The sequence below is a fragment of the Nansenia antarctica genome (assembly GCF_963989245.1).
Source record: "Nansenia antarctica genome assembly, chromosome: 12".
Taxonomy (NCBI): Eukaryota; Metazoa; Chordata; class Actinopteri; order Argentiniformes; family Microstomatidae; genus Nansenia; species Nansenia antarctica.
The window spans coordinates 3350974-3365413 of NC_137682.1; the positions used below are offsets into that span (position 1 = coordinate 3350974).

Consider the following 14440-nt stretch of genomic DNA (forward strand, 5'->3'; position numbering starts at 1 on the left):
TAAAATAGCTTAAAAAAACAAAAATGCCATAGTAGCCTGGTACAACTGTCATGGCTTAGCATAATAACCCAAAATATAAGGTTATTTTACTTTACTTGTACACATTTTTAAAATGTGCTTAAAACTCTAATTTCAATATCATGGACTGTCTTGTCACATTTCACCAACTTTAAAGAAGTGGCCAGCCATTTGGCTGAAGAACTAATTAAGGATTGCACGTTTAAAGACACATGATCAGTGAATGTAAATCTTTATTATTCTCGGGTATTAGACAGAGCAGTATAGACTACACAAAAACCATACTATGTAGTTCTTCACATGCTTAGCACCATAACAACTACTACTTACTAAGTAGCCAACAGTAAATCTCTACCTAACCAATTGATAAGTCTCTTGACGTCAAAATGGAGAGACTGTCAGGTGGCACCACACTCATGCCTTTGTTCTATATGCATCAATATGGTAAAAACCCGCTGCAGTTGATCATTGCAATAGTGAAGAGTCTTTTGCGATCAGAAGTACTAACTAAAGAATTTGACCTTCCCTGGGCACACTGGCTGCAGCAGCATGGTCACTGGCTGAATGGCAGGAATGGCAGGAGCATCTGCTGCAGGGACCTGTCTCTTTACCACTGATAAAACAGGCCCTTCACTGCCCACAGAAGCTGTGTCAGTGCCAACTGTCTCTACGGGAACTACAGCGCCAACTACAGGAACCTCAGCGCCAACTCCCTCTACAGGAACGACAGCGCCAACTACAGGAACCTCAACGCCAACTCCCTCTACAGGAACGACAGCGCCAACTACAGGAACGACAGCGCCATCTCCCTCTACAGGAACGACAGCGCCAACTACAGGAACGACAGCGCCAACTTCCTCTACAGGAACGACAGCGCCAACGACTACAGGGACCTCGTCTGACTCTCCTGACTCTGAAGACATAAGGCCGATGAGGTTCGGGTCGTGGAGGGTAGTGAGTTTGTGGAACCTCAGGCCGTCAATGACTGGGAGGGCGTTGCCAGTGTGGACGTGGACCACTGGCGGTGGGACTGCCACCGTGCCATTGCCTATAGGAGGAGTCTGTAAGGACAAGAGATTGTGTAAAGCTTTTGTCTACATACAACACGAAATACCCCCCCAAAATTTGGGGGGGACAAACATTAGTGTAATAAATATTTTATTCTTACCGTAAATATATTGCAGTTGAATGAACCGTCTCCTTTTACTTGACAAAAGCCATGTTGCTGGTCAAGAAAAGGGAACACATGCCTATTGTTAACCTTTACTTCATCCGTTTTTTTTGTTCCTTTCAAGATACAGTAGTAGTGTATATGTACGCTGTATACTTACGGCCAGAGTGTGGTTCAGGGGCACACAGTTATCGTTGTCAATAGCTGTGCAGTTAGTCTCCACGATGGCATATTCTGCTAATATGTACGCGGCTCCACCAGACACGATCTAATACACACAATCAAAGATGACACAAGTGAAAAGATTGTTATGCCACAATGAGTGGGATTCATTTGGAAGTAAAGGCCAATGCACACGGCGTGCGATTCTGTCGCACGACAACATTCGATTCTCAATTCTCTTGAATTATTTCAATTGGTGTGAATGGAGAATCGAATGTTGCCGTGCGACAAAATCGCATCGCATCGCACGCCGTGTGCATTGTCTCATTCAAAACAATGGAATCGAATTCGGCGGTGCGACAAAATCGGGGCCGTGTGCATTGGCCTTTAGAGGTACAACCTGAATGTATCAGATGGTACCTTTATTACCTTTTTAATAAGTAAAATGTTGAGAAATGCTAAGGGGTGATAACTGTTATGTTGCTAGGCAACATAATGATCATGTGATCACATTCACCTGAGTTGACATTCGTCCAACGTCCATAATGGCAAACAGGGATGCATTGCCAGTTTTGTTGAGATTGAAGGTGCTGATGGAGGCAGAGACCACGGCCAGGCCCGCAGTATCGTTGAGGGGAAGGAGCGAAGGACAGCCTAGACAAAGGTCCTCAGTGGATTCTATACATGGTGTCAGACAGAGAGAGGAGCTCATGAGTTTGTGTGTGCGTGTGGATGTGTACTCACTTTATTATATAATCTAGTTGGTATTAAAGAAAGAGATTAACTCTTTTTAAAATTTATTTTTATAGCAAAGACACTGCCAGTGGCATACACTTACCGTCAGTTTTACACTTGAAAGCTGTGACAGACAAAACTGCCCCAACTTTTGCCAACACCACATCACAATCTGCCTCCACTGACTAGATAAAGAAAGCAAAACAATATTACCAAGGATGCACTGGCATGAATGTAATAGTTTTAACCTACACACAGGAAATAAACAACATGACATAGAGTATTTCTCAAAAGTTTCTATTGGTTCATTGCAGATACATTGTTCCTATTTGTTCTAGATCAATGGCCCAATTTATGACTCAATGCAACGCAATTATTATAACTATAACACTTACCACGACAGTCAACAGGCTTTTTCCACACAATATGAGGCACTTTTACCTTGGCAATACAACCACCAGGAGGCATTGTTGAGCGATAGATCTAATAGGCCTGTTGTGAAACAGTAGCTCATATCTGTGTCTTCACTTACCCAATTTCTGAGCTTATATTAATTGTATGGTGGAGATATGGCCTCACCGTCAAAGCTTTGGGTCTAACTAAGCAGTTGGCCACAGGGGTGGGGTCCAGAACATGGCAGTACGTCTCCAGAAGGTCCAGCTCCATACTATAGTATTCTCCCCCACCAGGCTGAGTTATAATAGGAGATAACATTACATGGATGAATGGCGTTACAATAGCTCAGGGTTAAATTAGGAGGTTGTAAAATAGATGCTCAGTAGTGTCTTTTTTTCGCAGTGCTAAAGTATGCCTTTGAACTGAGATTTTTGCTGTTCTTTCATACAATTGATTCACCCAAAAGTAAATAGCTTCTGTCAAATTAGTCAGCATATTTATCAGCATATACACAGGTAACCGAAAACACTGTATTTAGTTTTAACAGGACACCAGTTGAAAAACCTACAGTTTAGATTATAGTATAAATCTAGGTAAGATTGATTTACAATAATAAAACACATCAGAGTATCAGATCTAGTATTGTATTAAAAATCTGTAATGGCATATTAATGTATTATGTAACTATAAGATGAAAGCTGTCAATTCTTTACCCATAATGATATCTAAAGATTGTTCTCTCCTCGGTTCTTCTCAGGCTAGAGTTTATATTGTAGGACAATATCATCCAGTGTTAGTTCAGAGACATTACAATTCAAACATATCATACAAACAGTATAGTACCGTATATGGTATTTTGCATGATCAATTGTTCATGCTAGCACTGCCTCCTCACCATGGTAAGAATCTTGAACTCCTCAATCCTGTTCACCCTGTATTTGTAGCCGTGAGTGTGCTGGGCGTTGAGGTAGTCTTGTGCCACCAAGGCTGCGGTCTCTGCCTCCAGTGAATCACATGGTGGATATGCTGTGGATATCAACTGTGCCCAGGTCCCCACCGCCAGTAGCCCCAAAACCAGCACGATACCCAGGGGACTCATTTTGAGGGTTGTAGCGGGCAGGTAGTCAGGAGGAGACAGTGTGGGACTAGGTCCAAGCAACCTGTGGTAAATATATATCCTGTACTTTAAACTGCACAACAGGGCCAAGGTAAACACGATCACCCCGCAGACTCCTGCGTCACATGTGGGTTGTGTATGCCTTTAGACTGGACTCCTGGGGAATACTTCCAAAATAAATGCTGACCAAAAAAAGTCTGAGTCTGGGGTCATCAAGTACATTGGTGTCAGAAAGACTTCAGAGTTTGAATCTTTTCAATCTTTTCTTTTCCTATAGGATGCCATTTGTACAATATTGAACAATATTTAGAAATCTGCCTAGATCTGGTCAAGAGAGAGAGAGAGAGTCTCAAATTAACAAATTTAAATATTTACATTTTCTTTTTAGAAAAAAAATATACATTTAAATACACATACTATTTAGCAAAAAATACACATTTAAATTATATCTAAATATCTGATTAAAAATTAAATATCAACCAAAAAAAGGAATATTGAGTTGGGTTAGAGTTAGGTTTAGGGCTATACAGTATATTTTTCTATATGTTACTTAGCAACTACACAATAACATTAACGGTGCCCCAGTAGCCCCCGTCTTTTTTTTTGTAATCAGTATTTTATTGAATTTTTCAATAAACACATTTCTTGACTTATACGTTTGTATAAAATGGTAACAATATCACAGAATAAGTATTGCTGTCATCAAACAGAAATAATACAGAGAAAAGAACAAAATATAAAATAAAAAAGCACCCATAGATTACATTCATCACTCATCCAATTTGTCAACTTAAGTCTTACTACCGACTAGCAATATATCCCAAGTAGCCTCCTTTTGCTGTGTATTGTTCATTTCTGTCCATAGTCCTGAAGGACATTTGTTCGTATGCTGCCACCTTTGCCAACTCCATAAGCCATTCCTGGAAAGACGGCTCCCCTGCGTTCCTCCAGTGTCTCATAATAATTAGTTTTCCAACCATTATACTCAGTAGCCCCAGTCTTATCTCAGACAATCTTATGACATTACCAGGCAATGACAATGACACAATAATACAGTGGAGTGGCCCAATCTCACACAGAAATCAAGGTTTAGACACTGTTGTCTGATCACTGACCCTGAATGACCCTGGGTTAATTAGCATACATTTCCTCAAATATAATAATATAATACATCTGGCAAAGGGTAAATCTCAGATTTAAATCTTTAGATTTTAATTAAATATTTAAAATTATATTTCTATAAAATAAATGTGTAGTATTTGAATCCAGATTGAAAGTTTGAATTAAATATGCTATACTATATATACTACTTACTATTTGACAATATTTACTACATTAAATATGTATTTTGCATTACATCATTACAGATCCCAGCAAGCACAAAAATAAAAACTCAATTTAAATGTACAATTACAATTACACAGTTATAGGCAGGCCTTGTGTGAATAGAACTTTTTATCTACAAAAATTAGATATTGATTCCAAAATGACACTAACTATTATCCTTGCATTAAGATGGACTCAATTCAACTGATTGAGTGATTTGTTGGTGACATTTTTGCATTTTAGCTCATTTTAGTGTCTGAATACTAACAGAATGGCCATGAGGAGGTTTACCACATTCCGATTGGCAGGGATTTAAGTGACGTGTCCAACGTGCGACACCGCACGATATCAACAACATGTCATTTCCTTAAAACTGTCTGGATGAACGAAGACACGCATGGTCCATGTGAGAGACATCTGATCATCGGACATCGTGGTGATATAACAAAGCTGTACGTGTTACCTCACATTTGTAAATGCATGTTGTTCGAGGGGGTTGATAATAACTGCAGCTAGTGCCACGCATGGCAGCATGGTATGTGAGCTCCACATGCATGCAGCTAATGTTAGCTAATGTAGCTATTCTAAAAGAGCTGGCTGGCTGGTTGGCTGGCTGGCTGGTTGGCTGGCTGGTTGGCTGGTTGGCTGGCTGGTTGGCTGGCTGGCTGGCTGGCTGGTTGGCTGGTTGGCTGGCTGGTTGGCTGGCTGGCTGGCTGGCTGGCTGGCTGGTTGGCTGGCTGGTTGGCTGGCTGGTTGGCTGGTTGGCTGGTTGGCTGGCTGGTTGGCTGGCTGGTTGGCTGGCTGGCTGGCTGGCTGGCTGGTTGGCTGGTTGGCTGGCTGGCTGGTTGGCTGGCTGGCTGGTTGGCTGGCTGGCTGGTTGGCTGGCTGGTTGGCTGGCTGGTTGGCTGGTTGGTTGGCTGGCTGGTTGGCTGGTTGGCTGGCTGGTTGGTTGGTTGGCTGGTTGGTTGGCTGGCTGGCTGGTTGGCTGGCTGGTTGGCTGGTTGGTTGGCTGGCTGGCTGGTTGGCTGGCTGGTTGGCTGTATCTAAGATGACAACGGGAGCCTAGACGCTGGCATATAGCTAGTTCATTCATTGAAGACTTGTTCTAAAAAAATAATGATATCTCTTCCACACACATGTCATGCGTCTGAATTCAGATTTAATCACGCCTTCTTCCTCATACTACTGTAGGGCAACACTCAGGGGTAGTTAGCTTACCTTGCTTATCATATCATGTTTTGGTCATCACACAGCTAACCAACTAGAGTTGAGCCTTACAGCAGCCAGGCGTGCCACCATCCCAAGTGTCTCTCTGTGGTGGTCCAGTGAAATATTTATGGACACCCTCCAATGAGTCAGAAAGTATGTTTGTAATTGTAAATCAGCATTGTCAGTGTTATCTAATTCTAAGGACATTTGTTGTTGTTTCTCTCAACCAGCGGCGTGTGCGCATGGTGCGTCATTCGAGGCGGTATAGGAGAGCAAGAGTGAAGGCAGGAAGGGGCAGGTGTCTCGCCAGTCGCCACCCTCCGTCAGGCCCACCTGGGAGGATTCCCATGGAAGAACAGGAGAAGATGGAGTGTCCACAACCACTTGGGCCTATTCAAGAGACATAAGCTCTCAGCTCTCCGCCCAAAGACTAGTCTGGAGCTAATAGCAGTTCAACTCAAGAAGACGAGGAGGAATAGTGAAGCTGAGACTCCTGAACCTCCTGACTCTGCTTCAGTCCCTCACAGTGTGAACATCAACCATGACCCTCATCAACCCTGACTCAGAGAACAACCGCTCTCCCGCTGACAACAACAACAACAACACACAAATAGATCTGAGGTCAAGTTTAAACCTGAGCTCAGTGTCACAGACCTGTTCTTTGGGTGGCCAGAGTATGTCTCTCTCCGTGACCATTCTGTCACCTGACCTCCAAGCCCCTTTTACGTCCTCATACAGCAATGGGCAGCAGCCCCTCCCAGACCCCTCTCACCTCTGCAACCCTGTTGTTGCACCAACCGTTGCAGTTATCAGAGCCAACCAGAGAAAAAAAAAGAGTAAGAGAAAGGGCCTCAAGTCCACTTCGAAGGGAGTGTCACCACTCTCCATGCGACCCAAGAGACAGTTAAGGTGTAACATCCAGTTCTGGTGCCGGGTGTGGAGGAAGTGGGGTCACAGGAAGTGGAGGAGAGCCAGGTGTCTCCTGTGGCTTTCCATGTTCAAAGCTAAGAGACGGGTCAGAGCTAGGAGTCGCCTGTCAAGCGTTGACAACACACAATGTCAAAAGCACACCACCGTGGCTGTGAAAGGCAGAGAATCAGAGAAAAGGGTGAAAGAGAGGAGAGCAGCTCTGACCAGGGGTTGTGGTGGTGGTCATGGTCCTGAGGACAGGCTGGTAACAGCTGGCCCTGACCAGACAGTTTGCCACTCAATGGGCACCCCTCCAGTGCCGGACCAGTGCCCAGCCAAAGATGTGGGGTTGGACACCACCACCACCACCACCACCAATGCCACAGGGATAAAGAGAGCAGTGCCTGCTGCTGCTCAAAGCAAACAGGCTTGCGCGGAAGTCAGCTGTGAAGTAATAATCAGGAAGCTCATCTATGGTACTTTTGTTTGTTTGTTTGTTTCCTTCTGTTCTGCTTCTACTGTCCATGTCAGGGTTGGGGTTTGTCACCTGTTCTTCAGTCAATTCAGGTGAATTGAAATTGTAATTCAGCGATTGTAAGTTGGGAATTTCATTTTTCAAATCACTTCCTGAATTTGAATCAAATTCACCCTAATCCTGATTCCTGGTTCAATGTTCTTTATTTTTCTCTATAGAATTCCTTGACTGTTTCTATGGGAAGTACGGAAGCTTCATCCCACTGTGCAAGAGCGATGTCATGAGGCACCTTAGCGAGAAGCTAAACACTGGCCTGACGAAAAAGCACGTTTTTTTTTTCTTCACAATATTTTTATTATAATTTTTATATACCAACATCAAAGAAAAAAACAACAAAAGACAAAGAAAGAGAAACATACAATAACAAAGATCACAAACATAGACACAACACACAACCTGCATCAATTTTGGATTGAATAAAAAACAAAACAAAAACAAAACCTTCCTCCACTTTGTATTAAGTATTCTATCATGTTCTTCATGTATGGTTACTAAAAAGCAAGTTGGCAAGGGAAGCCACGGGGTTTGATTCCCTCCCTCACTCAGTACCGTAATCCTATATGAGGCTAAATGATATCACAAATACACTCTGTACCTTATGGGAATCTCAACCCAGTTTGTGTTCTTATCTGTTCTCTCTCTTCTCTCATAGGAGGGATTTCATCTTCACAGAGATAGCAAAGTGCCAGGCTGCTTTGGCCAAGAGACCGATGCACTCTTTCCGGGTGGTCTACAAGAAACACACCCTGACACTGGACGACTTGTTTACATTGGACAATCAGAACTGGCTCAATGACCAGGTTGGCTGCTTTGACATACTATTATATTGGTATTGATGTACTGTACCTTTATATCTGTTACGGTACATTTGGGAATACGGTACATGTGGGAAAACTAGGGTTAGGGTTAGGTGCTAGGGTGACTTGGTACATGCTGGCATGTCGAACCCTAATTCTAACCCTACCCCTAATCCTAAACTTAACCCTCGCACCTAACCCTAACCGTAATTTTCCCACATGTACCGTATTCCCACATGTACCGTAACATATCCATAGGTGGATTTATACTACCCCCATACTGAGTTAGCTTATATCATTACAGTGAAAGATTTGATTTCTATGATTCTCAGTGTGATCTAAATTACTGTCATGTACTGTGTCTTCAGTTCTTGTGTTTTTTTATGTTTAACACTTCAAGGTGATGAATATGTATGGTGAATTAATCATGGAGTCTGCACAGCACAAGGTAGTTTTCGTTTCATGTCATATTCCCCCATTTATTCATTAACCGATGTGTTATGCTATTATATCATGGGCTTTCATGAGATTTCACTTCAAACTAATTAAAAAGATCTTAATGCTTAGAACTGCTTTGGTTGTCATCCCCACCTTTTTTATAACAATGTGCTATTCATACTTTTTTTCTAGGTCCATTTCTTCAACAGCTTCTTCCATAGGCAGCACATGACCAAAGGTTACGAAGGCGTGAAGAGATGGACCAAAAAGGTCAGGGTTTGTTTCTCCTGCTGTGATTTTGTTCTCAGTAGTCTGTGAGCATATTTTGTATTAGTCTTTATTTTGTCTTTATGTTATTTTCTGTGACTGTTCCATGGCTGCCTCTACTAACAGATTCTGCTCTCATTTCAGTTCACTAGCTATATATTCTTATTTTCTGATCCAACCAACCTAAAATAATATCACCTACGGTGTCTCTGCTCTCTGACAGTTTCGTCCTCCTTTTGGCATGTTGTGTTGATACATGCCCCTCCCCGAAACCTGCAGTCTTCAGACTCCTCAGGCCTGCTTGCTGCCAACCTTCGGCAACAGAGTTTTTAGTGTGGCAGCCCCCCCCACACCCTCTGGAACTCTCTCCCTGCCCCCCCCACCCTCTGGAACTCTCTCCCTGCCCCCCCCACCCTCTGGAACTCTCTCCCTGCCCCCCCCCACCCTCTGGAACTCTCTCCCTGCCCCCCCCCACCCTCTGGAACTCTCTCCCTGCCCCCCCCACCCTCTGGAACTCTCTCCCTGCCCCCCCCACCCTCTGGAACTCTCTCCCTGCCCCCCCCATCCTCTGGAACTCTCTCCCTGCCCCCCCCACCCTCTGGAACTCTCTCCCTGCCCCCCCCACCCTCTGGAACTCTCTCCCTGCCCCCCCCCACCCTCTGGAACTCTCTCCCTGCCCCCCCCCCCTCTGGAACTCTCTCCCTGCCCCCCCACCCTCTGGAACTCTCTCCCTGCTCCCCCACCCTCTGGAACTCTCTCCCTGCCTCCCCCACCCTCTGGAACTCTCTCCCTGCCCCCCCCACCCTCTGGAACTCTCTCCCTGCCCCCCCCCCACCCTCTGGAACTCTCTCCCTGCCCCCCCCACCCTCTGGAACTCTCTCCCTGCCCCCCCCCCCCCTCTGGAACTCTCTCCCTGCCCCCCCCACCCTCTGGAACTCTCTCCCTGCCCCCCCCCACCCTCTGGAACTCTCTCCCTGCCCCCCCCACCCTCTGGAACTCTCTCCCTGCTCCCCCACCCTCTGGAACTCTCTCCCTGCCCCCCCCCACCCTCTGGAACTCTCTCCCTGCCCCCCCCACCCTCTGGAACTCTCTCCCTGCCCCCCCCACCCTCTGGAACTCTCTCCCTGCCCCCCCCCCCCTCTGGAACTCTCTCCCTGCCCCCCCCCCACCCTCTGGAACTCTCTCCCTGCCCCCCCCCCCACCCTCTGGAACTCTCTCCCTGCCCCCCACCCTCTGGAACTCTCTCCCTGCCCCCCCCCACCCTCTGGAACTCTCTCCCTGCCCCCCCCTACTCTCTGGAACTCTCTCCCTGCCCCCCCACCCTCTGGAACTCTCTCCCTGCCCCCCCCCCCCCCACCCTCTGGAACTCTCTCCCTGCCCCCCGCCCCCCACCCTCTGGAACTCTCTCCCTGCCCCCCCCCCACCCTCTGGAACTCTCTCCCTGCCCCCCCCCACTCTGGAACTCTCTCCCTGCCCCCCCCCACCCTCTGGAACTCTCTCCCTGCCCCCCGCCCCCCACCCTCTGGAACTCTCTCCCTGCCCCCCCCCCCCACCCTCTGGAACTCTCTCCCTGCCCCCCCCACCCTCTGGAACTCTCTCCCTGCCCCCCCCCTCTGGAACTCTCTCCCTGCCCCCCCCCTCTGGAACTCTCTCCCTGCCCCCCCCCACCCTCTGGAACTGTCTCCCTGCCCCCCCACCCTCTGGAACTCTCTCCCCACCCTATGGAACTCTCTCCCTGCGGTGATCCGCAACATCCCCACCCTGGGCGCCTTTAAAACGGCCCTCATGTCCCACCTGTTCTCCAAGGCCTTCGGCCTCTAGTTCTGTTGTTGTTTTTGTTTGTCTGACTGTTTTTGTTTTCCTTCCTGTATCTCTGTAAAGCAACCTTGGGTACACTGAAAGGCGCTATATAAATTCAAGTTATTATTATTATTGCTGTGAAACTTCCTCCCTATCGGTTGGTGTCTGACCTGGCTGTGTTCTTCTAACCTGGCTGTGTTGTGCAGGTGGACCTCTTCTCCAAAAGTCTTCTGCTGGTGCCCATTCACCTGGAGATCCACTGGTGCCTGGTGACCGCCGACACCAGCAGCCGGAGGATCCACCTGTACGACTCCCAAGGCATCGTGTTCAAGGACGCTGCAGAGGTAGAGGCAGTTCCTATAGAAACGTACCGATGCCTTCTGTCATCTGGACACTGATTAGGCTTGGACTGGATTTTTATTTTATTTTATTTTATTGATTTTTTTTTACTTTTATTTTTATTTTATTTTATTTTTCTGAGTGGGGCAGTCCCACTCATATTTTTCATTTTTATTGACAGATACAGTAGAGATTTAGACAGGAAGGATGGGTGAGAGAGAGAGGAGGAATGACATGCAGGATATGTCCCCGGCCGGAATCTAACCGGCAACCCTGCAGTTACATGGTCAGCACTTAACCCGCTACGCCACCTAAGCGCCCCAGACTGGATTTATTTAAGAAAAAACACATTTAAATTATATCTACATATTTGATTTCCCAAAAAATATTTTGCAAGTCAATATTACATTTCTGATTTTATCTCATATCAATGGAGAGGCTCCATTGAAGATGCATTTTAGTCTAGTCTGTGTATGGGGAACCAGTATTAATCGTTAATGGCCACATGTACCTAATTGGACACACAGTATCTCCAAGGTGGGGTGAAAGAGAGCGACCAGGAGGGATGAATGAACCGACAAGGCAGATGGGGAAGGGATAGCTGGCAAGTTGTTACAGGGTCAGAGGGAGTTTGCAGGGAAAGACCAAAGGGCTTTATAAATAGCAGGAACGGGTGGGTTAAGAAATGGCTTTGTAAACAGGATTTCAGCCAGATAAACAACAGGTGATAAGGCTGGGAAGGACAGATGGAATAGCATTTTAGGGCCAGAGGGGAGGTAGACACTTACAGCCAATTGTCTTAGACCAATATATGTAAATTAGCAATGTGGGAAGTTACTTGTTGAGAGATATTAGGAAGGTTTTGGAACAAGGGGGGAGATGCTTTTGCAAACGGATCTCGACTGTATGCTATTGTGCTTTACAATAAATGCGGTCTAACTTGAACAATCAACAGCTGATTTCTGTGATATCAGAAATTACTAGTCAGTAATTGAGTAAAGATAAATAAGATATTGAAAGAATTGCCCACGACAAAACGTGTTCCTTCTCTGCTGCAGAGATGGGTAACTGGTGGCCCGCGTACATTGATTTTACCGTGATGTATGTTTGAGAGAAATGATAATACACATGCCAACTATTTTTGAGAGGGAAGCTGTCTCCTGACTTAATGTAAAAAGTACAAAACATGTATTTGTGTTTTCCTTCTCTATTTCCATAGAACATCTTGAAATATATAAAGACTGAAGCAAAAGAGAAGAAGCAGTTTGCCTTTCAAAGTGGCTGGACGGTGTTTGTGCATGAGGTAAGGATGCACAGATACCACTTTTATTGCTGATACCAAGTACCTATCTGATAGAGCAGAGGTTCTCTACCCTCTCCTCTGGGACCCCCAGCCGCTCCACATATTTGATCTGTTCCACCATCAGCTCACCTGATTCAACTGATCAAGTATAAAGCAATTATGGTTTGTACTTGATCAGTTGAATCAGGTGTGCTGGTGGTGGAACAGATCAAACATGTGGAGCGGCTGGGGGTCCCAGAGGAGAGGGTTGAGAACCACTGTGATAGAGGCTCTCTATTATTTTTATGTTTTTTACAAATGTGGAAAGCTACTGCCATCCCTAGAAACACTTGCATTGCACATTTTTCAACAAGCAGTTTAGCCGATGTAGTTCCGGACCGCAAACATCAGTCTGGCAGGTTTTTACAACCATTTGCGTCATCGCAAATAGAATCCGTAAATAGAATTCCCCATCTCAGATTCCCGATCCAGCATTTTAGGCCAATATCATCCCTATACCGGTTATCTGTAATCAGTGCATCTAGCGTCTGTATGACGTTGAGGACAATCGAACAAATGTAGTATTATTAACATGTAGATGAATGGTTTGTCCTTAAAATCTTACGGGCCGGTTTTAAAGAAAAGGCTTAAGCCTAGTCCTGGACTAAATCTTCATGTAAAATCTTAATTGAAAATGCTTTTTGGTCTAGGATTAGGATTAAGGCGTGTCTGTCAAACCAGCCCATTATGTAACATCCAAGCTTTCGAAAAGATTCTTTATGGTTGTAATGACTGTCCAGTAGTATGAAATCCTACCAAACATGCCGCTCTGAAATACCACCGTATGATATTATTACCATAACTATCTGTACATGCCTCTCTGTCTCCCTCTATTGCTTTTACAGAGAATTCCACAACAGACCAACGAGAACGACTGTGGCGTTTTTGTGTTAGAGGTAACTATGAACGACTGTGGTGTTTTTGTGTTAGAGGTAACTATGAACGACTGTGGTGTTTTTGTGTTAGAGGTAAACTTACTAACTATGAACGACTGTGATGTTTTTGTGTTAGAGGTAAACTTACTAACTATGAACGACTGTGGTGTTTTTGTGTTAGAGGTAAACTTACTAACTATGAACGACTGTGGTGTTTTTGTGTTAGAGGTAACTTACTAACTATGAACGACTGTGATGTTTTTGTGTTAGAGGTAACTTACTAACTATGAACAACTGGTGATCATAAGCCACCATTTCTTGAATTCTCTGCTTTTGTCATCATCATGAAATTCACCTTCATTTGCCAGTTCAGCTATCCACAAAGTCTGACTTTCTTGTTGGTCTCCATTTCTCACCTACCACTCTCTCTTTATATACATCTCCCTCTCTCCCTCTCTCTTTCTCCCCCCTCCCTCTCTCTGGTTCTCAGTACTGCAGGTGCCTTGCCTTGGGAAAGCCTCTCCATTTCTCACAGGAGGACATGCCAAGAGTGCGCAGGAGAATCTATGAAGAGCTCTGTGAGTGTAAGCTCAAGGGCTGAGGCTGACCTTTCACCTTTCACCTTTCACTCTCCCCTCACACACACATCTGACACCATGACCATGCCTCAAACAACCCCCCTTGCCCCTACTCCCTAGATCAGAGGTCATTAACTACTCCCTAGATCAGAGGTCATTAACTACTCCCTAGATCAGAGGTTTAATTATGACTACTCCCTAGATCAGAGGTTTAATTATGACTACTCCCTAGATCAGAGGTTTAATTATGACTACTCCCTAGATCAGAGGTTTAATTATGACTACTCCCTAGATCAGAGGTTTAATTATGACTACTCCCTAGATCAGAGGTTTAATTATGACTACTCCCTAGATCAGAGGTTTAATTATGACTACTCCCTAGATCAGAGGTTTAATTATAACTACTCCCTAGATCAGAGGTCATTA

General features: G+C 45.1%; 3 protein-coding genes across 4 annotated transcripts; 2 read left to right on the forward strand and 1 right to left on the reverse strand.

Moving 5' to 3' along the window:
- Positions 1–233: 233 nt before the first annotated feature.
- On the reverse strand, positions 234–3738 carry ahsg2 (alpha-2-HS-glycoprotein 2). The gene is made up of 7 exons (XM_080543247.1): positions 3378–3738; positions 2666–2776; positions 2190–2271; positions 1869–2029; positions 1350–1457; positions 1187–1243; positions 234–1079 (listed from the first exon to the last, which is right to left on the reverse strand). The coding sequence occupies exons 1-7, from the start codon at positions 3579–3581 to the stop codon at positions 522–524; spliced, it is 1281 nt and encodes a 426-aa protein (XP_080399373.1). The 5' UTR covers positions 3582–3738; the 3' UTR covers positions 234–521.
- A 1575-nt stretch (positions 3739–5313) lies between these two features.
- LOC308168554 (uncharacterized protein) lies at positions 5314–7879 on the forward strand (the record flags this gene model as incomplete). Its single annotated transcript, XM_080543153.1, has 3 exons — positions 5314–5377; positions 6365–7519; positions 7737–7879. Exons 2-3 carry the CDS (start codon positions 6676–6678, stop codon positions 7877–7879), a joined length of 987 nt encoding a protein of 328 aa, XP_080399279.1. The 5' UTR covers positions 5314–5377; positions 6365–6675.
- Positions 7880–7950: 71 nt separating this feature from the next.
- Positions 7951–14292, forward strand: LOC308168362 (sentrin-specific protease 5-like). Of its 2 annotated transcripts, XR_013937730.1 has the most exons (8): positions 7951–8378; positions 8776–8823; positions 9006–9083; positions 11087–11224; positions 12439–12522; positions 13407–13457; positions 13927–14141; positions 14194–14292. XR_013937730.1 is itself a non-coding variant. In XM_080542924.1 (7 exons), the coding sequence occupies exons 1-7, from the start codon at positions 8139–8141 to the stop codon at positions 14035–14037; spliced, it is 750 nt and encodes a 249-aa protein (XP_080399050.1). In that variant the 5' UTR covers positions 7951–8138; the 3' UTR covers positions 14038–14222. The 2 variants fall into 2 exon arrangements, 1 of the variants encoding a protein (XP_080399050.1); XM_080542924.1 differs by having other exon boundaries at positions 13927–14222.
- Positions 14293–14440: the final 148 nt, after the last annotated feature.

Coding starts and splice junctions, on each gene's coding strand:
- ahsg2 (XM_080543247.1), bottom strand. CDS start 3,581: ATGAGTCCCCTGGGTATCGTGCTGGTTTTGGGGCTACTGGCGGTGGGG. Junction 1,458..1,868: donor TTGGACGAATGTCAACTCAG/GTGAATGTGATC, acceptor TGTGTGTATTAG/ATCGTGTCTGGTGGAGCCGC. Junction 1,244..1,349: donor CCCTGAACCACACTCTGGCC/GTAAGTATACAG, acceptor TTTCTTGACCAG/CAACATGGCTTTTGTCAAGT.
- LOC308168362 (XM_080542924.1), top strand. CDS start 8,139: ATGAGGCTAAATGATATCACAAATACACTCTGTACCTTATGGGAATCT. Junction 8,379..8,775: donor AGAACTGGCTCAATGACCAG/GTTGGCTGCTTT, acceptor TAACACTTCAAG/GTGATGAATATGTATGGTGA. Junction 11,225..12,438: donor TGTTCAAGGACGCTGCAGAG/GTAGAGGCAGTT, acceptor CTATTTCCATAG/AACATCTTGAAATATATAAA.